Raw genomic sequence first — 26,541 nt, 5'->3', positions numbered from 1 at the left:
AGCAAGAGTCTATTGATCATATAAACTTGAATTTTTTTTAACTGTGGTACACAATTTACCTACTCATTTTTCTTTTCACCTGTGAAAAAGTTAGTTTTAAGCTACTTTTGACCATCTTGTACATATCTACAGTTAAGGTTTTAGAATTTAGCAAGTGCACAGGATCGTTGTGAAGCTTATTGTATTATATAGCGTTCTAACTTAAAACTATAGACCTTTGTAGTATATACTTCGAAAAGATCACCTTTACTTTGCAAAGGAAGTTACATCAAGCATTTAGATATCTTCCATAGGATGACCTGCCTGTGCCAAACCAGCATCAAAGCTTATTTTGTCAGAAAAAAAAAAATGTTTTAAAGACTAAAGTAATCTCTACACCCAGTATTGGGCTCGAACCCACAACACAAGATTAAGAGTCTGACGCTCTACCAAGTGAGCCATCCAGGCACCCCTATCAGGAAATTATCTGTAACAAAATTTTTGAAGCTATGGACTCCTGTTGGAGAAGGTGTCATTTATCAGAGCTCTTCTGCTTGCTGTCAAAATTTTTTTTGAAAAAATATATATACATGCATGTACACCTGTATATTTTTAATTTACCATGTTGGGTGGCACCAAAGAGTGGTAGGAGTTACTCATTCTCACGGCTGAACATATAAATTAAAAGTACATGGAAGGGCTTGTAGGTAAATAATGATTTTAGCCGTTATGGAGTATGAAGTGTTTCTGTCAGGAAACTGAGATGAGGAATGTGACTCTGTTGTAAGCTTTTCAGTAGCAAAAGTTTGGAAGAAAAATGACACATGTCAGCGAAAAACACAATGGTAAATTGTCATCTGGGTGACTGTGTAAGCCTTGAGGATAGTTAGTGTAACAAAGATGAGCCATAACAATAAACTCTCCTGCCTTTACAACAAAGATAGATTGTGTCTGTTTGGATACCTCAAAATGTCATTTTTTTCCTGCCCTGATTTACTAAATTTACCTCGTTTTCCATTCGTCATGTAAAAGGGTCTCTAGACATAGTGTATTTCAGTTCACATATATGTTACAATTTGTGGCACTCTGTTTTTCTCGGGGCTCTCACACGCATTTTGTACATGTGACCTCATGACTCCTCACATCAGCCTTCTGAAATTGGGACTATCATTATGCCCAGTCTAAAGGTGAAGAAGCTGAGGCTCAAAGAGGTTCAGTGACTGGTTCAGAGTCACAAAGGTAGGGGTGCCTGGCTGGCTCAGGTAGAGCCTGTGACTCTGGATATCAGGGTGGTGAGTTCAAGCCCCATAGTGGGCAGGGAGCTTACTTTAAAAAAACGTCACGAAGATAACGAATCACATGCGGAACCAAGATTTTGACCCAGTTCTGACACCACTGTGTTTATCTCTATGCTATATATAGTTGGTTGTAAATCGGGAATGATTACTCAGCCTCACATTAATTTTTTTTTTTTTTTATGTGTTGCTTCCATCGAAGGCCACTCCTCACAGAGTGACTCAGTCACTCACTTTGAGCTTAGGAATGCCTTCGGATGTCCACTTAGGTCAATTGCAGTATCTGAACGGTCACTTCATACCTGAGGTAAAAGCTCTGGCTAAACCTTAGGAAGGGAACTACTGAGAATTTAAGCCAGTGGGTCTGAAAGCAACTGAGACCTGTTTTGCCACCCTAACTCAGTCAAGACAGGAGCTTCCGTGAAACAGGCCTCCCTGAGGTTAGCCGCGTAGCCTCACGAATAGCCACTTCTCACTTGACAGCAGTAACTATGTAGAGAAGGGGTGGGGTTTAGGATAATCTTGGTCATGAGCCATAAGCCTCCAGAGTTCTCAGAGTGATTTCAGAACTGACTAGAGTGTTTTTCCTTCCACGCTACGTCAGAGCTTTGCAAGGGAGTTCTTCTGTTGAGACAACTGTTTGGTTAACATCTAGCCACTCCTCTTTCTCCTTTTTTATTTTTCTTTCTTTCTTTTCTTTTTTCTTTTTCAAGATTTTTAAGTAATCTCTGTACCCAATGTGGGGCTCAAACTCACTACCCCGGATCAAGAGTCACATGCTGTACCAGCTGAGCCAACGAGGCACCCCCTTTCTTTCCCCTGATCTGATCCCATTTCCAGATGATCTCCTGGAGGATTCTTCCCTGACCCCTCTCCCTTACCTTTCTTTTTAATAAATTCAGTTGATGTTCAGCTGATCAGTTGGAGGCTTACTTTCCTGGAAGAGGTCTTAATTCTCCTTTTGAAGATGTTAAAAGCTGATTCTTTTTTTCCACTTAGAAATTCAGTCAGTGTTTCAGTGAGACAGAAGCCCCAGGGTAATATTCTTGGAAGGATCCCATATTTGGATTTTTTCTTAATATTACATTGTAGGAGTTCTTTATATACTCCAGATAGGTCTGTTATCAGATATGTGTAGTGTAAATATTTTCTCTTAGTCTCTGGCTTGCTTTTTCATTTTCTTAGTGGTGTCTTTCTAAGAAAATTTTAACTTTTGATGAAGATTAGTTTAACCTTTTTTTTTTTTTTTTTCCTTTTATGATTAGTGCTTTTTGGACCTATCAAAGAAACCTTTGCTTACCCCAAGACAGCAAAGGCTTTTCTCCTGTTTTATGTATTCATTTTTTATTTATGTTTATTTACCTTTGAGAGAAAGAGAGAGAGACAGAGGCGTGAGCAGGTGAGGGGCAGAGAGAGAGGGAGACGCAGAATCCGAAGCAGGCTCCAGCCTCTGAGCTGTCAGCACAGAGAGCCCAATGCAGGGCTTGAACTCATAGAACGCAAAATCATGACCTGAGCTGAAGTTGGACGTTTAACCGAATGAGCCACCCAGGTGCCCCTCTCCTGTTTTCTTTGTAGAAGTTTTATAGATTTAGCTACTATGTTTTAGGTCTGTGATCTATTTCATGTTAACTTTTGTGTAGGGGGTAAACTGTAGCGGTCCAGATTTAGTTTTCTTTCCATGTAGATATCAAGTTGTTCTAGGACAAATTATTGAAAAACTTTACTTTCCCCACTGAATTACCTTGGAAACTGTTAAAACAAAAAATCAATCAACCACATATGTTTAGATCTATTTCTGTATTCTTTGTTCAGTTTCATTGCTCTGTCTCTATGCTAATATCACACCATCCTGATTATTGTAGCTTTATACTAAGTCTTGCAATCAAGTACTGTAAGTCTTCAAACTTAGGGTTTTTTGTTTTTTTTTTTTTTTCAAAAATCTTTTGGCCATTTTGTATACTTAGAATCAGCTTATCAAATCCCTACCAAAAAAATCCCTTCTAGAATTTTGATTCAGATTGCAATTGATTCTATAGATCAGTTTGGCAGGAACTGCCAACATTAAGATTATCAACATCTTAATGATATTGAACCTTCCAATCCATGAACATGGTATACTTGTCTATTTTTTGAGATTTCTTTAATTTTTCACAGCAGAGTTTTGTATTATCAGTGTACAGGTCTTGTAGATATTTTGTTGAATTTTCCCTTGTGTAATTGTTGCTGCTGCAATTGTAAATACTGTTTTTAAATTTTATTGTCCAGTTGTTCATTGCAAGTATACAGAAATACAATCGATTTTTGTATATTGGCCATGCATCTTGCAACCATGCTAACCTCACTTGTTAGTTTTATTAGTTTTTTGGTAGATTCCTTAAGATTTTTCTAAGTACACTATCATGTCATCTAAAGATTAAGACCCTTTAGGTATTCCCATGCCTCTTATTTCCTTTTATTGACTTATTGCACTGGCTAAGACTGTTCAGTGTTGAGTAGAAGTGATGAGAGTGGACATCCTTGCCTTCTTCCTGATTGTAGAGAGAAAAGTATCCTTTAGCACTGTGATGTTAACTGTAGGTTTTTCATAGATGCCCTTTATCAGGTTGAGAAAGTTTCCTTCTGTTTCAAGTTAGTGAAACTTTTCATAATTGAATTTGTCAAATGCTTTTTTTGCATTTAGTGACATGTCATATAGTTTTTAACCTTTCTTCTGTTGAAATGGCAAATTACTTTGCTTTCAGATGCTGAAAAAGCTTATATCCTTGAGATAAACTTCACTTGGTTATGATGTGTTATCCTTTTTATATATTTCTGGGTTTGATTTGCTAATATTTGGGATGTTTCTGGCAGTGGACTGACCAGGTGGGCAGATAATCCAAATAAGGTATTTGGAACAAGGTTGAGCATATTGTACAGATAACTAATGCCTTAGTAAAGCCTGCAGTTATGCCCACAAATAATTTCACCTTCTTTTTTCACCTGTCCTTTGAAATGTACCACCATCAGAGACAGTCCATGCATGTGTAGGGCAGCATTTGAGGTATGAATGTAAGAGTAAACAGTGAGTCCCTTGAGGGTAGGGAGTTCACCTCATTCATTTCTGTCAGTATAAGTTAAGTTAAATTGGTGTTACAGAGATCCAAAATTACCGTGACTGACACAGAATGGACATTTCTTCTTTCCCAGGCCTGGGACTGTTCTCATCCACACAGTCCTCACAGGGCGAAACTTCTAAGTCACTGCTCTACCAACCCTAGGACGTGACCTTACTTATTCTCATGGTCTAAGGCGGCTGCATCTGCATTCCAGCAGGAGCAGAGTGAAGGAAAGGCTAAAGAGGGAGGAGCAAAGAGTACGTGGCAGCTAAGTTTTAAGGAAGATACCCAGAAGCTGCCACAAGAGGTTTCCACACATACATACCACTGACTGGAACTCAGTCATGGGTCACAGCAAGGCATGGGTTTTGAGGCAAGAGCTGTGGAAGATAAACAGCCATTCTCTGTTTATTGGAGACTCGAGTAGGGTTTTTTTTTTTGTTTGTTTGTTTTACTGAGATGGATTTTCTGGAATGGCAAAGTTACGTTAATAAAGATAGTACAAAAGAAGAGTCATGTTAGTGTGCACAATAAGCTTTGGTGTCAGTAGTTTGGTTCTCAGTGTCTATATCCTTAGGACCTCGCATGCTGTGTGGCACTCTGTCATACTCAAGAATGTCTGTTGATTATATGCATTATATATATGCTTCCTTATTACAGTCTCTGCCCAAAAATAGAGGAAAGGTGAATAAGGATACGTTCCAGATTGTCAAAATGGTAAGGTGTGGAATTGCATTAGATACTGACTTCCAACCTAAAGTCTGGTCAGATGTGCTGGAATGAGTCTGTACCGGCGGTTCACGGGTGCCCACAAAGGTAGGGATTAGGGATCAGCAACATTGTTGCCTCGGGAGGGCAAAGGACAGGGACATGAGAAACAGGTATCACCAGTTCTGTTACACTTTTCCAGGTATTAAAGTCTTACTTTCACCAACGTGAGACTTTCCTTGCAGCGGTCAGAAAGAGTGGGAAAGGATTTAAAGGCAGTAACGCCTCCATCATGTTCTCTAATGCCATGCCACGCACCAGTTAGAATCTTATGCACAAGTCATGGCACGCTCTCTTGCGTAGACAGCGTGGGTGAAAGGAAGACGCTAGACTGAGGAGATCTGCGTTCTGGTTTTGGTTCCATCACAGACCTTGCGGGTCGCTCAGCCTCAAATTTCCTCTTCTGTGGTTTTTTTTCTTCCATGGACTGTCGTGGAATTGACTCGAGAGACATACTTACTGTCAGCCTGTATAAACAGCATGCTTGCACCAAGGCATTAAACATGGAATGGCTTTGGATACATCAGGCATGGGCCCCAGTCAGATGAGGAAATGTGTAGGCGAGGATATGTCATTTGAACAAATGCCACTGTCTGATCAGGTGTAACTCATGGGGGAAGTGGTTGATTGCCAGGGGCCTTAGACATGATAAGTTACAGTCTCGGAGGCCATTTCAGATAAACCTCCCGGGTGCCTGGTCTGGTAGAGTTGGGGGTGGTGAGGGCGGGAACACCACTGCCAAGTGAAATGTAAAAATGCACAATGGTTCTGAATGCCGGAGCGGGCAGTTCGGTGAGTGGGGCTGGTTCTCATGAGGATTTCAGCAAGCTCCCACATTGCCCGGTGTCTGTCGGAAGGCAGAGTGTTTCTAGGTGCCGGATTGAACTACCATCCTGAAAAGGCCCACGGTTGACTCTTACGGACCTTGTAACTTACTGGCCCACTACCTTCAAAGTGCTAAATGACCGAACAGGGTTGCAGAGAACCACCTGAAGGTAGAAATTGTTTCCACAGTATTGGGAGGTTGATGTTTTGTCTCTCCCTCCCTCCCTCCTCTCCCGCTAGCTGGGTTTTTGTTGTGGTGGTGGTTTTTTTGTTTGTTTTGTTTTTGGTCCTCTGGGCATTTCAAAACAAGTGAGGAAAGAACCAACATAGAAAAAACAAGCACTAAGTTCTTCTAACACCCCCTTACTCGCCATCCCTTCTCCATCTCCTCTCCACTGCCACACACACACACACACACACACACACACACACACACACACAGTCTAAAAAATGGTTGTTTTTTCTTGGGGCTGGCTTTGGGCTCCTCTGCGTCTGCTTGTTTGTTTGGGTTTTTATCACACCATTTCCAGAGGCTCTGGTCATGTGTAGTAGATGCCAGTACTTTGCATGAGGCTGGGGCGCTGGGAAGGGGCATGTTCCTGGAATAGACGAAAACGAAGGGCTGAAGTAGCCTTTGAACTTAATTTAAGGGTAGAACTTGGAGTCTTAGTAGTTTGGCTGTTTCTTCCCTACACAGGAGGAGGTGGATACAGGCACCTGACATCCCGGAGGTTCCCTCCCCCACTTTCATCCAGATAATAGGTTCCAAAGAACTTCACCAGGGGAAGAAAATAGTCACAAAATGGTTGCCCAGAGCCTAACCGTCGTCCCACTGGTGGTGGGGGGGGGGGGCATGAAGCAGTCTGCCTGGCGGCATTGTGGTCCGCGGTCCGGTCGTGAGCCTTGCTCGTCAAGGAACGCCACCCCTGCCCCTGTGTCCCCTGCCCCCAGCCTACTGGCTGCAAGGAAGAGAGGGAGGGCTGAGGAATGTATTTGGAGGCACCCCTGAACCCCGATAGTCCCGCGTTGGATGCACTCTCTCATTTCATCCTCGCGGCAACCCTGCATCTTGGGAATCCGTTCCCTGTTTTTTGCAGATACGGGCCCTGGGACAGAGGGAAGTATCACCTCCAGCGGCAGAGCCACATTCAAACCCTGGCCTTTATGTAGAAAGAGAGAAATCTGAGGGTCTCCCCAAGGTATAAGAGGCTCACGTGCCCACCACAGAGCCAGAAACCATCATCCCTTCGTCCCCGTCCAGGGGTGACTGTGGGGCAGCGGTCGTCAAGCTTCATCAGGAGGGGTTTTAAATCCCCCCAGCGCCGCCTCCTGACCTGTGGGGCTCACGCTGGACCCCGATCCTCTCGGGAGGATTTGGTTCATCTGGGTTTAACGTATTGCACTTCTCTCCCTCCGCAGATGGATTTGTCCGTAGAAACTCTCTTTAGCTTCATGCAAGAGCGCCAGAAAAGATACGCCAAATATGCGGAGCAGATCCAGAAGGTCAATGAAATGTCCGCCATCCTCCGCCGCATCCAGATGGGCATCGACCAGACCGTGCCCCTGATGGAGCGGCTCAACAGCATGCTGCCCGAGAGCGAGAGGCTGGAGCCATTCAGCATGAAACCCGACCGAGAGCTCAGGCTGTAGAGCTGCCCGCCCCCTCCTGCCAGGCTGGGCTGTCGTTCTGTGGGGACCCCGCCTGGCCCCACCCCAGCAGGGCCCCGAGGGTGAGGACGGCTGGAACCAGAGGACCCTGATGTGACTGGATCTCGAAGCTGGTTGGAGGCTTCGGTTCTCCCTGAAGGTCTGATGCTGCCCTCCCCACCCCTTTCCTTGAGGCATTTTTTTCCGTTTGCAAAACAAACCAAACCAAGTCTCGGTGCTAACCGAAGCTGGAACATTTGAATTATTAGGAATCTGTTACAGGACTCTGCATTGGGAATTGTTTTTATTTTGTTTAGGGTTTCGTTGTGTTTTTAGTTGGAAGCGCGTAGTGTCAGGTCTAGCTTGCGGAGTGAAAACACGGAGAGGAGGGGAGAAATGTTCAAAGCAGCTCTGTGTCCTCAGTGTCCTCAGGCCGTTCTCCTCCGCAGGCTTTCCGGGGTCTGAACTGCAAACATAAAGAACCAATTTGCTCCAGGTCTCGGTGTTGTTACTGTTCCTGCCCTGTTTATATCACGTCGGGTCTTTATCTGGGGCACCTCTTCCTGCGCTTGTGGTATTTGTTGGTGCGCTAGGTTACGGTGTCCCTCACATGTTGTCATCAGAAACTGAACACTTCCTCTCAGCATCCTCACAAGGTCCGCCTCCCCCCCCCCCCCCCACGACTGGTTTCCTTGATGCACGCGTAGTTTAGGATTCTTTTTATCACATCAGCACTGGCGAGGCTCCGAGTTTTGTAACATGGCTTTAACCGGCATTTATTTTACTAGCCTGGAAAGCCTGTGGTGTGGTCGGGGTTTGACCTGCCTACAGCAGATATTTATTGAGCCCACTCGATGTGTCTGACGCTGTGCCCTGAATACAAAAATGTCTGGGTAGTCCCCGCCCTTCTTTTCTGAAGACACAAAACTTAGAACGCTACTGAATTTCTATGGGAGTTTGGGAACTGAACTTGAGTAACCACACAAGTTCTTAGAGCACGTCATAAATGTCCCCATGGAAGAAAAGACTGAAGACACAAAGAAATGGAATGTAGGAACATAGCGAGGCGGGCAAGTGAGACCAAGCGCTGGGGGACACGGGGACGCCTCTGGGGCCAGCCTGTCATGCACCCGTGCTCCCTTTATTCCTTCAACCTTTACAAGGCGTTTCTTAGACGTCAACAACAGCCTTTGGTATATTTATAAGATTAAAACGGGTCCTACTTAATTTAGCGTATCTTGGGTAAACTTGATCTGACTCTAATCTCGGATTTTAATCAGATACTATTTTGTAAGGTTCTTAGAACCCAGAATAAAATGTGGGACATAAAACAACTGGATGACAGAAGATACATGAGCAAACTAAGCTAAGTAAAAATTTTTTTTTTAATTCAGACACAGGAAAAAAATCAACTGCTTCTAGGATTTTTAAGAAACATCCCCAAAATATCAAGATTGTTCATTCCTCTGAGCTGGAAAGACAAGATGGGCCAAGGAAAGAGGTCAAGGTGCATCCAGCTTTTCCAGAGGGCAACCTTCAGATCGCATTTCCGCCTCCATGGGACCCGATGCCCTTCCTTCCCCAGAAGGAAGATGGGGTAGAGATGTCCCGCCTGAGGCGATGAAGGGGTCGGAGGGAGTCGTGGGGGACTTGGAAGCCATGTGGTGGGGAGTGAGGACTTTGTTGGGCCGCACTGGTGGAAGAAGTTTGTGTTTCTAATGCCTTTTGATGGTCAGGTTTACTGGGTCTTAAACCATTTCTAGAACAATTTATTAGAAGGTACAAATCAAGAAAGACATTCTGTTTCTTAGAAACCTATTAATAGCTAAGGTTAACGGGAGGGCAACATTTAATGAATAATGTGTCTTCCCTCTGATGGGCAAATACACATGCACATGTGTATCATGTAGTGATTTCTATCATGTAGTGAATTTCCATATAATTGAGGATCTCGTTCTGAACTACATTCTAATCCATTGATCTTCCAATAGCATTTCGTGCTGTTTTTCATTTTTTCATACTGTGTTAATATAATTTCACAATACATTTTAATACCTGTTATAGCTACTAGACTCGGTGCCCCCTGCGCTCATTACGGTCTTCGAACTATTTGTTAGTTTCAAATTGGCAGAAATTGGTTTTTGCAAAAAAAAGGAGTGCAAGGAATACTTCTGTTCCTTTTGCCGAGACCTACAGGAAGTGGTGTTTGTAAGCCACGCGCATCATGGTCTTTTTCTGAGTTCCTGGCGTGTGCAGAACCCAGCTCTGAACGCAGGGCCGTGCCTGCAGCTTTCAGAGAACGAAGAGCTCTGAAAACAGCTCAGGGGTCAGGTGCTCTTACCATCACCGCACTTAGTACAATTTACAAATACAAGGGCAGAACAAATAAAAGGAGACACAGACTAAGCCTCCTGAGGATGGAGCTTTCTCACTGCGTTTCAATAGTTCAAGGCATGAACATGGCAGAAAGGCAGACCTAACACGGCAGGAGAAAATTCTCAGCCAGCCAGCTCTCCATCCAACTCGTTTTCTTATGAAGAAGTTAGACAAGAGCACCTGGCTGGCCCAGTCGGTGCAGCATGTGACTCTTGATCGTGAGCTCAAGCCCCACGTTGGGTGTAGAGTTTACTGGGGAAAAAAAAAAATGCATAAAAAGACAAAACGATTTGGGTCCTGAGTACATAGGGGCTTATGTACCACAGGCAAATTCGGTATTTTCTTTTTTAAGAGAATTCCAGTTGATCTTTGTGGTGTGGGGTGTTTTGGCAACGTTGTCAACTTGGCGAAGCTGAACTGTTTTCCAGAATTCCCTTCCCTATTCATTTCTGGTTAGGTAGGGGGTGGCCACAAGAGAAATTTGCACGAATTTGGAAGCGGACGGAAAGCCGTAGCCGTGCTTACTTGCTGAAGGTCGCCGGACGCCGTGCCCTGTTGCACCTCGTGCACGTTTTCGCAGACCCGCTGCACCTTCGGTGGGCGCAGCGGCCGGGCTCTCGGCTCCTCCGGCCCCCACAGAACTCTGCCTTCGGTTCTTCCAGATCGGGGGTCAGGTATGAATCTAGCTTCTCCTTCAGGTCACTTGCAGCAGGAGGACGAAGGCTTAGAGGAGAGGCCAGCGCGGGTCCGGCCAGCAAGAGGCAGATGCGGGTTCCCGCGAGTGGCTTGCAGGCTCCAGCTGTCCCGGCGCTCCCAGACCGCACTGCCGCCTTCTTTCCGGACCACCCGCCCAGGGACTTCAGGTGAACAAGCAGCAGCTGAACTGGGGCTCTCTTACCAGCATCTGTAATTCAGTGCTGCAGGTCAGTCCTTTAACAACCCCCTGATTCTCTATCACTCCTAGTGGCTCTTCTCAGATGGATGGACCCCTGACTGGTAATGTGCAATACCAGTCCTTTACCTCCTCGGGATTTGATCTTTTCTGAAGGATTCTGGGAATCTGATTTGCCAAAGAGTTCTGCTGGCTCTCTGTCCCTCAATGCCCAGTGACCCATCTGGACCCTACAGGATGCTTCGGGGATAAAAAGGCAACCGGTTGTCGTCAGAGAGCCGGGCTGTCCGTTTCCAGCCTTGAATCTTGACACATCACTTAATTTCCCTGAGTCTGTTTCCACCTCCCTACCGTGTGAGCTGGTCTGGGTGGGCTCGCAGGCCCCTGCCTGCTCCAGGATGCCACTTTTGTGACAGCGAGGGGCATCTTTAGCTGCTGTCTCTGAGCAGTGGCCCTTGGTTTTGGTAGTGACTTTAAATTACGAGCTCCCAACAGAGAGCGTCTTTCCTTCTCTTTATTAATTAGAAAGTGTCCAGCGGCTCCCCTCTTTTGAGAATCTGTTTTGCATACCGATCTATGCATCTCTACGAACACTGTCAAATAGGTCCCTAGACCGCAGGCTCCTTGCTTGACTCGAAGTAGGAGGCTGGTGGAAGCTGGCCTTCACTCCTTGTATTATGTGCATGGAAGTTTCTAGTAAATGAATTGTGGGCTTGGGGTGCCTGGGTGGCTCAGTCATTAGGCATCCAACTCTTGGTTTCGGCTCAGATCATGATCTCATGGTTTGTGAATTAGAGCCCCCGCATCGGGCTCTGCGCTGACAGAGTCAAGTCTGCTTGGGATTCTCTCTTTCTCTGTCTCTCTCTCTGCCCCTCTCCCTACTCAAAGTGAGTAAGTATTTTTAAAAAATCAATTGTAGGGTTAAGAGCAAGTAATAGTGTAGGCTTCATGAGAGCCTATATAATTATACAGATATCATGTCTTTGTTTCCCTTAAAATTCTGCCATTCTTTAGAACATAGTTTATATTCTTGGCCCAGAGTATTTGACGAAATGAATTTTGGGGACTCCGTATCCAGAGATACAGGAGTGCACTCAAGAAATTAGGTGGGTTTTTTATTAAAAAAATATCTTCTAGGTATTTCTTTGCTTCTTTCCACTGACTTAGGAAGCAGGTTCATTACGACTATTACCAAACATGCTGTTTCCAAGGTTACGTAAAGTAATGGCCCTGGGGGACTGACCTGTGCCACCGCTTTTGTGGATTTGTAGAACTCACTTAGCTTTGGCATTTCCCTCAGCAAGTCCCTGGACAAAACCAGGAATCTTCAGAAATGAGAGCCGTGAGCAAACACGTTTTAAGAGTTGAAATTGTCTTCCCAATTTGTTTATACCTCAGCTAAACCAAGACCTACACCACACAGTAGGAAATTACTTAAAATGCTGATCCTGAAGACTGAAGGGTAGAGTGAAGTGACAGTTTTGCTTCTTGGGGGACGTTTTAGGTGAACTGTTCTACATCCCGAGAGAAGATGTCATTGCTGTAGGCTGATTTGTAATGAGGAACATTTGATTTTTTGCACACACACAGGGCATGTAGCTTCCATTCAGATGCCCCAACTACAGAGGGGAAGGGTGACCAGATAACTTATCCACAGGCCTCAGACCAAAAAATAAAAAAATTTGGCAGCCAGACCTAGTTGCTTACTAGGGGACCCAGTATCTCATGTGTCGTGCTGACGTGTGCCCATTGCTCTCAGGAATCTGTTCTGGGTTATCGGTATCAGTGTGAGACCCGAGGGACCTTGCTAATGACCCATTTTCTTCACCAGTCGAGGCATATTCCTACTGCCACCTTTTATTTTTATTCTACAGCGAGGCAGGATTCATGCCAAAAGCTTTGGTGAACCAAGTACTTTAAATTCAGCCTTTGAAACTGTCCCAGTTCCTTTGAGCAGAGAGAACCCCGACCACAGCCGAACTGACCCTCTCCAAGCCGCCCTGTTTGCCTGTGACTCTGCTCCTGCGAGGTCCCATTCAGCATTTCCTGTGGGACCGCGTTTCCACTGACTTTAATGTTTCGGCTAGAACCAGTGGAATGAAGCTTCTTTTTACATAAACCCGATTTGATGCCCCTGCACATAAACAACGTGATTGACTTGTGAACATCTTCCAAGGTAGTGACGTAATTTTCCAGTTGATTTCACAATACTGTAGGATATAACCAAGTATAATTACGCTGCACAAGGATGAATGGGCCTCACGGAATGCTAGAAATAACTCCCTTCCCTCTTCCATTTATAGATGCGGAAGAGTAATATTCAGAGAAAAGCACCTCGACAAATTTTACTAGACCTAAAACATTTCTGCCTCGCGTCCGAGGACAAAACCAGACGGGATTTAAGAGAAAACGCCAGTGAAGGCTTTGAGGGTAAAGAGTTGCTGTCGTCTGGCCCCATAAGGTACACCCTCCCCTTCCCATCTAGACCTTCCCGGTTTCCCCTTAGCCCAAGCCCTGGTCTAATTTTTGTTGTCAGACCCAGACTAGTCTCCAGCACTAGCCTGCCCTTGATGGTCTCTCGAGAGGCCCCCGGTCAGTGCGTGTACGTACACCTTCTCATCCAAAGCCTGTCACTCGAACACCTGCTGCCTCAAGCCACCGTCTCTGGAGGCAGATTTATTCTACACCCCCTTTTCTCTCCGGTGCCCAACCCTGGTTCTTTGCAAGGTCCTGGCCAAGTCTCTGCCCACCCGGCACAATCCTTCTCACTTGTAAATTTTCTTAAATTTAGCTTCAGCTCAGAAGCCTGTCACAACCAACTTAAATGACATCACCTGTAGTTCTATTATTCCAAGATAATATGCTTTATTATGAAGCATATTGGTTTATAAATGTAAATGCTTTATTCCCTTGATGCATAATTATTGACACACTGATGGGACTAAGCTGCTAGTCTCACATATTGTCACGTGCAGTGTCATTTATAAGCAGAGGGGTCGTTGAGATGTACGTGGCAAGGATGCAGAACAGATCTTTAATAACTTCCTCAGTTTTCCCCACAAGAATTCTAAAACCACATATACATCCCATTAGAATGTACCACAGATGTGTATCTGGTCTTCTTCCTCCCCTGTACCTGTTCTTGATACAGTCAGCAAATATTCGCTGGGTGCCTGGGGTTCTGCGCTGTCGTGGGCATGTGGTGTGCATGTTAGAGAACACGGGCCAGCATCGCGCCCTTAGCCAAGCGTCCCGTGTGAATGATGGCGCACGTACTACATCCGACGCCCCCACCACGTTGTCTTCAGCCAAGTCCTCTCTGCCGTGAGAGCAGGACAGGTTCCGCCAAGCCCTCCTTTTGCAACTTGGATGTTGCTCTTCCCACCGAGTATAGTTGCAAGGAAACAGTCCTTCTCTTATTTATGTATAAACAGGTACCAGTTTTGATTTTATTTCATATTAACATACATGAACATCAAAATGAGAAATGCACAATTTAACCATTCGGCGGCATCTTACTCCAGAAGAACACTATATTCATATTAAACATTTATACAGTCTTTCCACCTAACTTGACAAATGTTCTAAGCCATTGTCCAGCATTTCTCACACAGAAGTCTAGTTTTGCTTTTTAGAAATCACCATTCAGTATGACCCCGGTAGCCTCCGGGGCTTCCCCAAGATCACGGACTCGAGAGAGCCAGCCACCCCCGCCCCCAAGCAGCTCCAGGGCTTGCCCCTGAGGCATGGCAGTCTGGATCCCAAGAACTGATTATTTGACATTCGCAATCAAGGACTAAAGGTTTTAGTGTCTGACTACATCATCAGTCATAGGAAGGAAGGGAACCGTGGCCAAGAGAAATCCCAAATGACGGAAGGCAAATTTCTGCCCAGAGAGGTGTTAAAACCAAGCCCCCCCAACCCTCCCGGGACATACCTAAGATTGGAGCTGTTCCTTTCATTTCTCAGAAATGTTCCACGGTTGTGACCAGACCCTGGAAGAAGGGTGTGTGTATACGTAACACGTCAAAAATTACTCTGTGAAACCTGGAGAATGTCTGGTTACATCCCAAATTTAAATGTATGTGGAAAAACTCCGATCATTGAACAGAACTTTTTCAATGTAATGACAGTGACTTCCCTGTGCGGTGTCCTCTCTTCCTGCCTTCTTTCTACACCCAGATCACAGCGCGTTATTTGCGCACAACCAGTTAGGTTACGCGAAGCTCAGCATCATCATGAACAAGTCAGCTTTGAGTCACGCCATTCATTCTGTGCTGGTTTCAGCAGTCATCACAGGAAACACAAAGTCACATACTAGTCAAAGGACTATCCATTTCTCGAACACAGAAAAACCTGAGATATGAGTCAGCAACTAGCTACACTTACAGTAAAGAACGACAACCCCCCCCCCCAAACACACACACAAAAGCTGCTGACGTGAATTAAGGCTTCAAAAGAGGGCCATACTATAGTTGACAAGACTCAAGCCAGGGAGTTTAAAAGCAGGTATGTACTAACACTTGTATCCTTGCTCCAATCACCTATTTTCAGCTGCCAGGATTGATTCCATACAGTGATTGTAGGTCAAAGGCTGAGAGACCACGTTGGTCCTGCTCCATTTTGATGTGTCCCTTCTACTGAAAGAATACTGGGGATAGTTTCTGAGAATAGCTTGGCTGTAGCTTTCCACTCTGCTCACAACGAATCAAATCCAACCACCTTCCCCTCACCTTCCTATACTGTGTTATTCTGAACACTCCTTACGTCACCAGCCTCTCAGCCCTATTAGTAAATCAGAAAGGGAATCACAGAACTACCACCCTCGTCATGTGCTGAGGAGAAAACCATCGAGAAAAAATTGAGTTTCCTGCTTCTCCTCAGCAACGTTAGTTCTTTAATATTTCCATAGTTTCTCCCTCTTGGTAGTTTCCTATAACATTCTACCTGTTAGATTTTTACAAAACTTATATGTGCAGTGAGACCGAAATGGAAAAAACTGTACTCTGGCTGAGAACTCGAAAGTTCTGCTGCTCTGCTACCGACCCAAGTACATCCCCATCTGGCTGAAACCAAGGTAACAACACCGTTCTGAACAATTCTCGGATTTACAGGGAGGGAGGTAGACTTGTTTAGCCTCCCGACCTTAGCTTCAGTCATTATGCTGCCAGATCCCTGGCCGTTAAGTGGAATCCTAGATGGTTTCCCTTCTCTTCATAAAGCTGAGAAGAAGAAAACAAGGTACCACCTCCAACCAGGCCCTACTGGAAATTTGTGCAGAGATAGTCTGAACTGGTCTGCAAAGTGTGCCTAGCTACCTACCTACCCACAAGGCCTAGGACACAGGCTACCAGACTTGGTAGTGGTGAGAGCCCCGACTTGCAGTCTGAGGTACTGGGTGTGCTCCGAAGGAGACCACGGCAAGGCCCCTAACGGTCTGTCCGGCAGAGTGATGCGCGCATCGGCTGCCGGGTGAGCGTGGACGCGTGAATCCGCTTTGGATGCGATCGTTTCTCTTGCATTTACCATGAGGTTCTGTCCCTAATGGGGTCTACCCGCCCGACCCACGAGCTGGCTCAGTCTCAGCGCTAAGGTGCACTACGGAAGGGACAGGACAGAGACTAGTGCTTGAGATCTCCTGTGGCACGACACGAAAATTAAATGGTAGGGGATTCCGTCCTCCAACACCAAATACAACCGGATTTAGGAAGAACGAGAGGATGTGCAATTCGCTGCAAAGTTTCTCATCTGTCTAGGAGGAAATCTAGCATTTGCCCTTCCACTTTCGTTGAGAGATGTGTCAGCTGATCTCTCAAGTGCAGGTGTGGAGAGACACCTGTGTTGATCCATCTTTTGCTTTTACACCATAGCTCCGTTTTCCAAAAATATATATGTATGTACATATATATACTTCAGATTTACAGGGAATATTTTTTTGTGAACAAGACAAACATTGTCAACAGAAGTCACAAGTGTCTGTCTCCTCAGGAGACCTCAATGATCTCCATGCTGCCTGAAAAGCTAGACTGGCTGCCCACCTTCCCCAGCTCTTCCCGCGACCTGTTCTCGGACATGATGCTCTCGCCAAACTCCATCTGGCAGCTTCTGCGTTTAAACTGCTTTTCAAAGGGGCTCTCTTCGTGCCAGCTCCGCCGCGAGTCGGGCCTGTCGCCTGGCTTGTGCCGCCTGCGCACGGAGTTCGCTTGGTCGCTGCCGGTGGGCAGCTGGCTGCAGCTGTAGGCCGAGTAGCCGGCGCTGCCCCCGTACACGGCGGAGGCAGAGTAGAAGCGCGAGGGCTCCGTGGCAAAATACCAGCTGTTGGCCAGGGAAGGGGCGGAGGTCTGGGGAGCCAAGATATCGGAGTGCCAGCCCTTGAGGCCCAGCCCGGCGGCAGACTTGGCGAGGTGCTGCTGGCTGGCGGACAGGCCCAAGAGGAAGCTGGTGTGGCAGTTGTCCTCCACGCTCCCGCTTCGGTGCAGCGGGGAGAAGAGGGACCGCTGGGCGGCGCCACCGCCCGTCGCTCGCACCGAATGCAGCCGCTTGCCCTGGCTCTCTGCGGGCCTGGCGGGCTGAGGCTTCTTGGGGAAGTTGGCTTCCTCCTTGTCGGGGCTGGTTTCTGGAGTCTGCTCCGACACCTCCTCGACCGGAGAGAACTGGCAGAGCTTGCCGGTCCCATCCAGAGCCGCGGAGGGTTTGTAGTATTCCAGAGCATCCTCTGACGAGGGGAAACCGTGCAAGGATGCGGCCACGCTGGCCGAGTACGAGACGGACTTGATGTCCAGAGAGAAGGAGCGCTTGAGCTTCCTGCTGTCCTCCAGCTTGCCGGACGGCAGGTGCAGTCCGCTCAGCGCCTGGACCAGCGGGCCGTCCTCCGGCAGCGGCGGCTGCGAGCCGGGCGCGCCGGCAGGGTGCGCGGGCCTTTGCCCTGCCGCCTCTGAGGTAGCGGAGTTGGCACAGGGTGGACCGAGGCACATCTCACTCTTCTGTCCGCCCTCGGAGACCGCGGGCACAGGTTCATTTGGCTTCTCCAGGTGCAGCAGCTTGAGTTTGCTCTTTGGCCCTGATGTGCCGGTCTGGTTCTTAATCTTCTTCTCGTAGTCCAGGAGTTGGCCCAGAAAATTGAAGTTTGGAGATATGGTAGGTCTTTTTTCTTTCACAAATCTATGAAGAAACAAAACCCTCAAATTTTACAACTACACTTTATCTTAAGAACAGTGTTAAATTCAGAGTACTAAGTGAATAAATAAGATAGGAAAATATTAGAGCCTCCCAAATACCTATGGAAGATGACTAGCTTAAAAGTTCAAGGTGGAGAATAAAAGGGCCTTTGCACTGGGAGAGCTTTATACCACGTCCTTGGAGCATGCTAGAGAGAGAGGGCCCAGGGCCCAGAAGCTCTAGTTTTAGCCAGCTTGTTTCCAAGGACCCAAGGTTTCCAATGAAACAGATAAGAGAGGATTCCGTCCTCCCCACCAACTCAGGCTGGTGCTGCCCTCAGAAGTACGGTGTGACAGCCACTCTCCCACTTCAGTTTCCCAGTATCAGGCCTTCTCAAAGTCCTCATAGTCACTTCCTCAGGACATTTCATATGTTTACGAAAAGCAAGTATCAGATGGCCACAGCCTCAAAGCACACACCTGAGCTCCTTCTCTTTGTATCCAGCACGACAGCCAGCATGACAGAATCATCAGCCGTCAGCTGGCCTCTGTGTGCTAAGCACTAGGCCAATGCATTAAACAGAGTATTATATTCGGTTCCCCAAACTCACACAGCTGGAATTCAAAACCAGGTCTCATGTCTGCATCCATTTTTGTAACCACTGTGTTTAATTGTGGAAACATAGACTCCTAGAGATAGTGGACAAATCCTTCGATGGTTTCTAACCTTCATGGACACACCTCAGAAGATGCAGGAGTGAAACTACATTGAAAATTTGTATTTGAATATGGTGAAAAATCAAACTCCTTGGAGATCAAGTAAACCTAAAGCAAATTAACAAAGCCAGAGACAACTGGCTCAACTTTAACAAGTACAAATGCAGGGTCCTCATAGTAAGACTTCATAACATGACATAAAAGTGCTTTTGCTTCTGGTTTCTACACGGTACCAGAAGACTTTTAGGGAGAAAAGCCTGAATTGAGGACAAGGGAATTAATGCAGACAAAGGGAGGGTCCTTCTCCTCCAGTCTCATTCCTCAAATGAGAAGCTCTTCGGGTAGCTCATTTCTTCTTTCCAAATTTTCCAATTTGAGAAAAAGTCCAGTTGTCACAATAGGCCTGCTTCCCACATCTATATTTATGGCCGTTTATCGCATGAAAACCAATCCCCGCTATCCACGCAGGGGATCCAGATTCACCCATCCAGATTCAACGGTCCTCACGCCCATGTCACTTGCCTGCCTTCCATCTGACCAAGGGTGGGGGGAGCAACCCAGGCCAAATGCAGAATCTGGGCTACTCTAGAATGAATGGAGGAAATCCCACTCAGTGAGTGGATTTTGACAATAACTTGGTCTTGTACGTAGGGTTTTTCCTCACAGTGATAAAAGCACAAAGTTTGAAGCAGAAGTAGGAGTTCTATAATGGGTATCCTGCTGGAGCATTTTTCTCCTATGTACTTCCCCAATTAGGAAAAGACAAACTCACTTAACAGGGTAGAGATCTGTTTAGATTTGTTGTTCCTTAAAATTAAAAAGTAGCTGCGGATGAATCTGACACATGTTCAGGTGGAACTCATGCTGACTTATATTCTTCTCTAATCTTTGAAAAACCATTTAAAAATGCAGTCACCTGTAAAGAATGTAACTAAAATAGTCCTGTTTTGCTGTAATTTGGCTACCCACCCTCCTCTCTCTTCATGTCTCAGGTCCAGTGAAAACCCAATCCACAAGGCATATCCCTGTCCTCACCTGTAAGCTTCGTCTAAGGACATGTTCATCCTCTTCATGATGTAGGCGATGGCGATGGTGGCTGAGCGAGAGACGCCAGCTAAGCAGTGTACCAGGACACATCCGTTGCAGGCTTTTGCTTTCTCTGCAGGAGTCAAATTCGAGAAGGGTCACCGTGAACAACTTTGTTCAACAGTGAGATCTTGTTGCCATTTGCTTACTTGCATCTGATAACTCAAAGTAAATCTCTTGTATTCATAATATTCTTCCTTTCAATAGTTTTTAAGGAGGTAAAGGAAGATAATTTCCCCCACCAGTTACATACAGGACCAAATGGAGGTTGGTCCCAATATGTTAATAAGCAATGAGTCCCCTACTCAAGATCGCCTCTTACTTGGTACATTTCCCAATGTGTTTTTTACATTATTGTTTTTAATTTTAATGATTTTCCCTGAGTATAAATCCTACATTGTGATGACAGGATTCCATTTGTTTAGTGTAGAGAATTTCATAATTACAGAGAAGTATAAAGAAAGTAACACCCCAAAAAAAAAAAAAAAAAAAAAAAAGAAAGTAACACCCCAAATCTTAAGATTTAGCTAATATTTTGTTTACCCATATTGTCTGACACTCCCAACTTTTTTCTAGTTATGTAAGAGACACTAATTTTTTTTCCAGTTTTGAGATATAATTTTCGGTTTTGAGATATAACTGACATATAACATTGTATTTTAGGTGTACGGTAAAATGATTTGCTACGTATAAGAGGTATTACATTTTTAAAACTATTTTCTCATTTCAAACATATGTGCCATACCTTACTAACTTAAAAAGCAGGAGGGAGAAAGACTTCATCACGATAGCGCATCAGAAAGCAAAAAGATACCAGGTCAAGCTACTTTTAAAATGCTGACTCATAGAATCTTTCTTCCTATTGTTTCCTATTTTTGTTTAGGAGAATTTTCTGTAGGTCATAAAGTGGCTCAACATAATTCATTTGCTGAGTTTAAGAAGAAAACTGTGTATATACTAGGAATCAGGTTTAGCAGGTCACTTTAATGAGGACCAAGGGAACTTGTACCTTTCCTGGATATGGAGATGTTACTGATTGCATCATGTATATTCTGTACAACAGGGTAGGACTTTTGGACACTTTGTGAGAACCAAGAACATTCAAGCAAACAGTGCTGCCATCTCACTGTTGTGGGGCTTTAAAAGGCTACTTGTAGGAACGGGCAAAGTTATCCCACACAGCCTGGAAGCTACTCATATTTTAGCCAATATTATGACTGCCTCGATGGTAAACAACTACACACGTGCTCACCATGAACTGCTGCCATGGAGCTAAATTCTTCCCTTTTCCTTCTTGTTTTAGCTGACAGCACCAAAAGTTTACCAAACCTTATGTTAAAGCTCTTATAATTAACATATCCAGGGAATCTGCTCTGGCTCTGGCAACTGAATAGTAATACAAGGCCATTCCAATCTCACCACCTCTGTTACAAATATTACAAATTCCAGGGTATGTGATTTATTATGTACAAAACACATAGGGCTTTTGGATAGTATATGAAAAATCAAACAGCCTTCCTTAGATAAACAAATCAAACACAGTGGAATAGTAACAAATGAATACGAATACTTCTTGAAATTAAGAAATATGTATATACAACATAATACTACATAAACCCATGTACATAAAGTCCATTACCTTCCTGGGCCTACAGAATACTCTTCCTTATCTCAACTATACAGGACTTAGCCTGTACTGATCTTAGTATTTCCCCTTTTGCCTTGGCTGCTAAGAAGCTCAGAGCTAAGATTTTCACGCAATTTCAATAGGTAACTGTAATTCAGATTATACTTCTTCTACCCCCATATTACTTGATTCTTGCCCTTTTTTCCATTTTAATGTGTATGTGTGTCAATGCATCTTTTGATCCCAGTCTCAGACTGTAAGCTGCCTTAAATTCTTATTGGAAGTAGGCTCAGTTTCAATTTTTTTTAAATGTTGACAATATTCTCTCAATTATTTAAAATATCTCAAAACAAGTCTGTAAGGATCTATAAGGATCTTGCTCCTAACTACCTCAAAGGGTTTAACATTGGGCACATATTATGCAGTAAACACAGTAAATGGGATATGCACCCACACTTCCTTTAAAAACAATGTTTATTGACTTGGATGAATGTGGCAGAGAAGTAGGGAGGCATGAAGTTCCTTAATCCTTCAAACACAGCAGTACCAAGGCCAGAAGACTTGGAATTCCAGGAATCTGGGCTACAGAGTGACAGAAACATCTCCAGGGGCCTACAGGGACAGTTTGGCAGGACAGGGATGCATGATTGCAAATTGGGAGAGATAAAACAGACAGCATAGGCACTGACTGAAGGAGGATCTCCTTCAGTGGAGAGACAAAAGAAAGAAAAAGAGAGGCTGTGGAAGCATGGTATTGTATTTGGACAAGAGAAAAGCCTCTCTGGACCATGGACCAGGGAACGGAAAAAAGCAGTTAGTCTCTAACTTGCAAACAGCCTTAGGAGTGACAATCCAGGGTTGTGCAACTTTCTCTGGACCAGGACTGGAGCCGGCTGCCAGTCTGTGCACCTGGCCCTGGCGGGGAGGGGGAGCTGGCCCCAGGCTCGGTAGTGAGCTCAGAGGTGATTTGGGAGAAAGCTGTCCCCCTCCCTCAAGTGCCGTGGCAGGGGGTATATTGGCGTTCCAAGGACAAAAGACCCTGCAGGCACCTGCCAGCCGGCGGTCCTCTATCAGCTGGTTGGGCAGAGTGACACTACCCTGGAACCAGGGTGCCCAGGGCAGGATCCTTTAAAACAACGGGGTCTGAATCCCAGCCGAGTGCCTGGGAGGCATGGGAGACTGCAGCAGGACAAACCAGCCCACTCTCACCCACACGGCACTGTGAGGACAGCCTGAACATTGTGGTTTGGAACACCCGGTCCAGGGAGGAGAGACTGGGGTGTCGCCATTTTTCTCCCCATCACCAAAAAGGTGGGGCTTCAGAGAGGACAGTGGGCCCCCAGTGGAGGTGGGACCCGCCTACACCAAACCACACCCTCTGCACCCGGTAACTGCATATCTGCCAGAACAAAACTGACACTGACCAAACCAGATGGCCCCCTCCTCCAGACCAGCACAGCCTCCATTCCAAGGCATCATTAGACAAGTCTGATGATTTTGCATTTCTGATTTGATTCTTGGTCAAGTCTTATTTTATACACACATACACACTTTTCTTCTTCTTTCTTCCCTTCTCTATTCTGGTTGTTGGTTTGCTTAAACAGACATTTTTAATGTATTATTTTTACACCTCTTCTGTATCTCCTTCTTTATTTTCCTCTCTTTCTCTCAGGATTAAGCCATATAGTTTCTCTGAATCTCTGCTTGGTCATTTTTCCCCCCACCCCTGTCATTTCTCTCTTTGTATGAGATAAGGCTTCTTCCACTCTACTCCTTTTTAAATTTTTTCCAGGGTCACTTCAATGAACAAATCAAAGCACACCTGGTGGAGGGTCCAAACCACCACGAGTAGGGAGATAAAGCAACCAGAGTCACAACAACAGAGAGTACACAACACACTCCAAAAACACCTCCTGAAGGGACAGGCCCTGGACAATGTATGACCCCTTTTTAATATAGTACTGCTCGCAGGTGCAGGACACATAACAAGCTATTAAAGCATGTAAAAGACAAAAAAGTAGCCAAAATGATGAAAGGGAAGAATTCTCCCCAAAAGAAATTCCAGGAAGGAATGACAGCCAGAGAATTGGTCAAAACAGATATAAACAATATATCTGAGCAAGAATTTAAAATAATAGTCGTAAGACTAATAGCTGGGCTTGAAAAAAGCATAGAAGACAAGAGAATCTATTGCTGCAGAGATCAAGGACCTAAGAAATAGGCACAATGAATTAAGAAATGTTGTAAATGAGGTGCAAAATAAAGTAGGTGCAATGACAGCAAGGATGGAGGAAGCAGACAGGAGAATAAGTGAAACAGAAGATAAAATTATGGAAAATGATAAAGCTGAAAAAAAAAGGTAGGAAAATACTAGACCATGAGGGGAAAATTAGAGCCCTAAGTGATTCAATGAAACTGGCATAGTGAAACCGGCAAAACACAAAGATAGAGAATTCTGAAATCAGCTAGGTACACATGGGCCTTAACCTACAAGGGAAGACACATAAGGGTAGTAGCAGACCTGTCCTCTGAAACATGGCAGGCCAGAGGGAGTGGCAGGAAATAGTCAATGTGCTGAATAGGAAAAATATGCAGCCAAGAATCCTTTATCCAGCAAGGCCATCATTCAGAATAGAAGGAGAGACAAAGGCTTTCCCAGACAAACAAAAACTGAAAGAGTTCATGATCACTAAACCAGCACTGCAGGAGATCCTAAGGGGGACTCTGTGAGTGGAAACCACACTGAGATACCACCTTACACTGGTAAGAGTGGCTAAAATTAACTCAGGAAACAACAGATGTTAGTGAGGCTGTGGAGAAACAGGAACCCTCTTGCACTGTTGGTGGGAATGCAAACGGGTGCAGCTGCTCTGGAAAGCAGTGTGGAGGTTCCGCAATAAATTAAAATAGAACTACCCTGTGACCCAGCATTAGCACTACTAGGAATTTATCCAAAGGATACAGGTACCCCAATGGGTATAGGACCACTATCAACAATAGCGAAAGTATGGAAAGAGCCCAAATGTCCATCAACTGATGAATGGATACAGAAGATGTGGTTTATGTATACAATGGAATACTACTTGGCAATGAGAAAGAATGAAATCTTGCCATTTGCATCAACATGGATGGAACTGGAGAGTGTTATGTTAAGTGAAATAAGCCATACAGAGACAGACAGATACCATATGTGTTCACTCTTATGTGGATCCTGAGAAACTTAACAGGAACCCATGAGGGAGGGGAACAAAAAAAAAAAAAAAAAAAAAAAAAAAAAAGGAGGTTAGAGTGGGAGAGAGCCAAAGCATAAGAGACTCTCTTAAAAACTGAGAACAGGGGCGCCTGGGTGGCTCAGTCGGTTAAGTGTCCGACTTCAGCTCAGGTCACGATCTTGCGGTCCGCGAGTTTGAGCCCCGCGTCAGGCTCTGGGCTGATGGCTCAGAGCCTGGAGCCTGCTTCCGATTCTGTGCCTCCCTCTCTCTCTGCCCCTACCCCGTTCATGCTCTCTCTCTGTCTCAAAAATAAATAAACGTTAAAAAAAAAAAAAAAGAGAACTGAGGGTTAATGGGTGGGAGGGATGGGAGGGTGGGTGGTGGGTATGAGGAGGGCACCTGTTGGGATGAGCACTGGGTGTTGTATGGAAACCAATTTGACAATAAATTTCATATATTTTTAAAAAAAAATGAAAAAGGCTGGAAGGAAATAAAACGATGATAACAGATGTGTTAGGATGCTGAAGTTACAGGTTTCCTTTTCTCTGTTTTACGGACTTTCTGCATTGTATTTACATTGCTTTTACAGTCACAACACCTTTGAGGATGTATTTTAAAAATCTGATTGAAAAGTGATTTAACTGGATTGGGTTCATTAGAACACATTTCTTGGCAGCAATGTGTGTGTGCCAGGCAGCTACACACTGGGAGTAATGAGGCTGCACAGACAACAGTCTGCCGTGTGGGGCAGGGAGGGAACAGAAAGGTTGTAAAGGTGGGGAGCAGGTGCTGGAGGGTCTGGGAATGTTAGGCTAAGGACAGCAGGTTCCTGAACAGGGGGCAACAAAAATACTGATGGTGAAAACTGGAGAGAAGAAAAACAAGCTGCCACCACAGCTATTTGGGAATAAAAATCTTTTAACAAAGGGCAGAGAGGATAACAAAAGGGTAAGGGGAAGCCAGTGAAGATGTGAAGTTACAAAGGCTAAAAATAAAGAAGTAATAATTGAGCTTCTAGAGGACAGCTCAAAGAAAAAGAAAACCAAAGAACTTCTCAGATGTTAATTTTTACAACCACTACTACTTACTAAGAGCCAATTATAAGTTAGGCGAGTGGCAAGGTATTCTAGGTACGTTATCTATTTTAATCCTCACAATATCCCTATAAAGTGATACATTATCTTCAGTTCCAGATCAGGAAACGGAGGAACTTACCCAAAATCACTTAACTAGTACCCAAGGAAGACAGGACTCAAATACAGTTTGGCTCCAAAGTACATGCCCTTAGTCACCTCCCTGTATGGCCTACATTTAAACTCAAGAGGCGAGGCAGGAGCCTGGAGCAGCAGCAACTGGGACTGGGGCCACCTGGGGCGTGTCCTGTAGTGCAAACAGGCAACCCGAGCTCACTACTGCCCGTGTGAACTAAAAACGAAGACAAAACTCCATGAACACTTGAGTCCTTCCAACAAACCCAGAAACTTACTGGAATTTACCTAAATAATACAAAGAAAAAACACCCGCAAGCCTGGAAGTTTCTAAGCCCTGGTATGAGGGTGCATCTTCACAGCGTGCACTCTGCCATGACCCACCCTCACGTAAAGCCCCCTAGAGACCAGCAACTACCGTGACTGTGCACTGGATTCCAAAACGTGGCTGGACACTCTGCCCTCAATGACCTGGGTGGGATAAGGACAGTGGCCCTAGGAAATAGGCACAAGCAGGTGAAATACTGAGGAGTATGAGGAGTATAAATATTTTCAGATGTTACAAATAAATGACAATATGTGTACTTGGGTGTGTTTAACCAAGTTGGAACACAGTAAATTCTTTTTGTCTGGATTAAAAGTGGCAGGATGACC

At 45.1% G+C, this 26,541-nt stretch overlaps 2 protein-coding genes across 4 annotated transcripts in view; one reads left to right on the top strand and one right to left on the bottom strand.

Moving 5' to 3' along the window:
- Positions 1-8,107, top strand: part of BORCS5 (BLOC-1 related complex subunit 5) — a 98,208-nt gene extending 90,101 nt beyond the window's left edge. For all 3 annotated transcript variants that reach the window (XM_053895088.1, XM_053895087.1, XM_019451993.2), the window contains exon 4: positions 7,385-8,107. In XM_053895088.1, the coding sequence (XP_053751063.1) occupies positions 7,385-7,615 (231 nt within the window). In that variant the 3' untranslated portion in view covers positions 7,616-8,107. The remainder of the gene's footprint in view (positions 1-7,384) is intronic.
- Positions 8,108-14,291: 6,184 nt separating this feature from the next.
- Positions 14,292-26,541, bottom strand: part of DUSP16 (dual specificity phosphatase 16) — an 88,936-nt gene continuing 76,686 nt past the window's right edge. The window contains exons 7-8 of the mRNA XM_019451994.2: positions 19,790-19,913; positions 14,292-18,041 (exon numbers count right to left, since the gene is read on the bottom strand). Of these exons, the coding sequence (XP_019307539.1) occupies positions 16,865-18,041; positions 19,790-19,913 (1,301 nt within the window). The 3' untranslated portion in view covers positions 14,292-16,864. The remainder of the gene's footprint in view (positions 18,042-19,789; positions 19,914-26,541) is intronic.

Source organism: Panthera pardus, unplaced genomic scaffold (genome assembly GCF_024362965.1).
Source record: "Panthera pardus isolate Hobbes unplaced genomic scaffold, ASM2436296v1 HiC_scaffold_6, whole genome shotgun sequence".
NCBI classification, from domain to species: domain Eukaryota; kingdom Metazoa; phylum Chordata; class Mammalia; order Carnivora; family Felidae; genus Panthera; species Panthera pardus.
The sequence above is the reverse complement of the archived record's forward strand: the minus strand, read 5'-3'. Positions and strand labels throughout refer to the sequence as shown.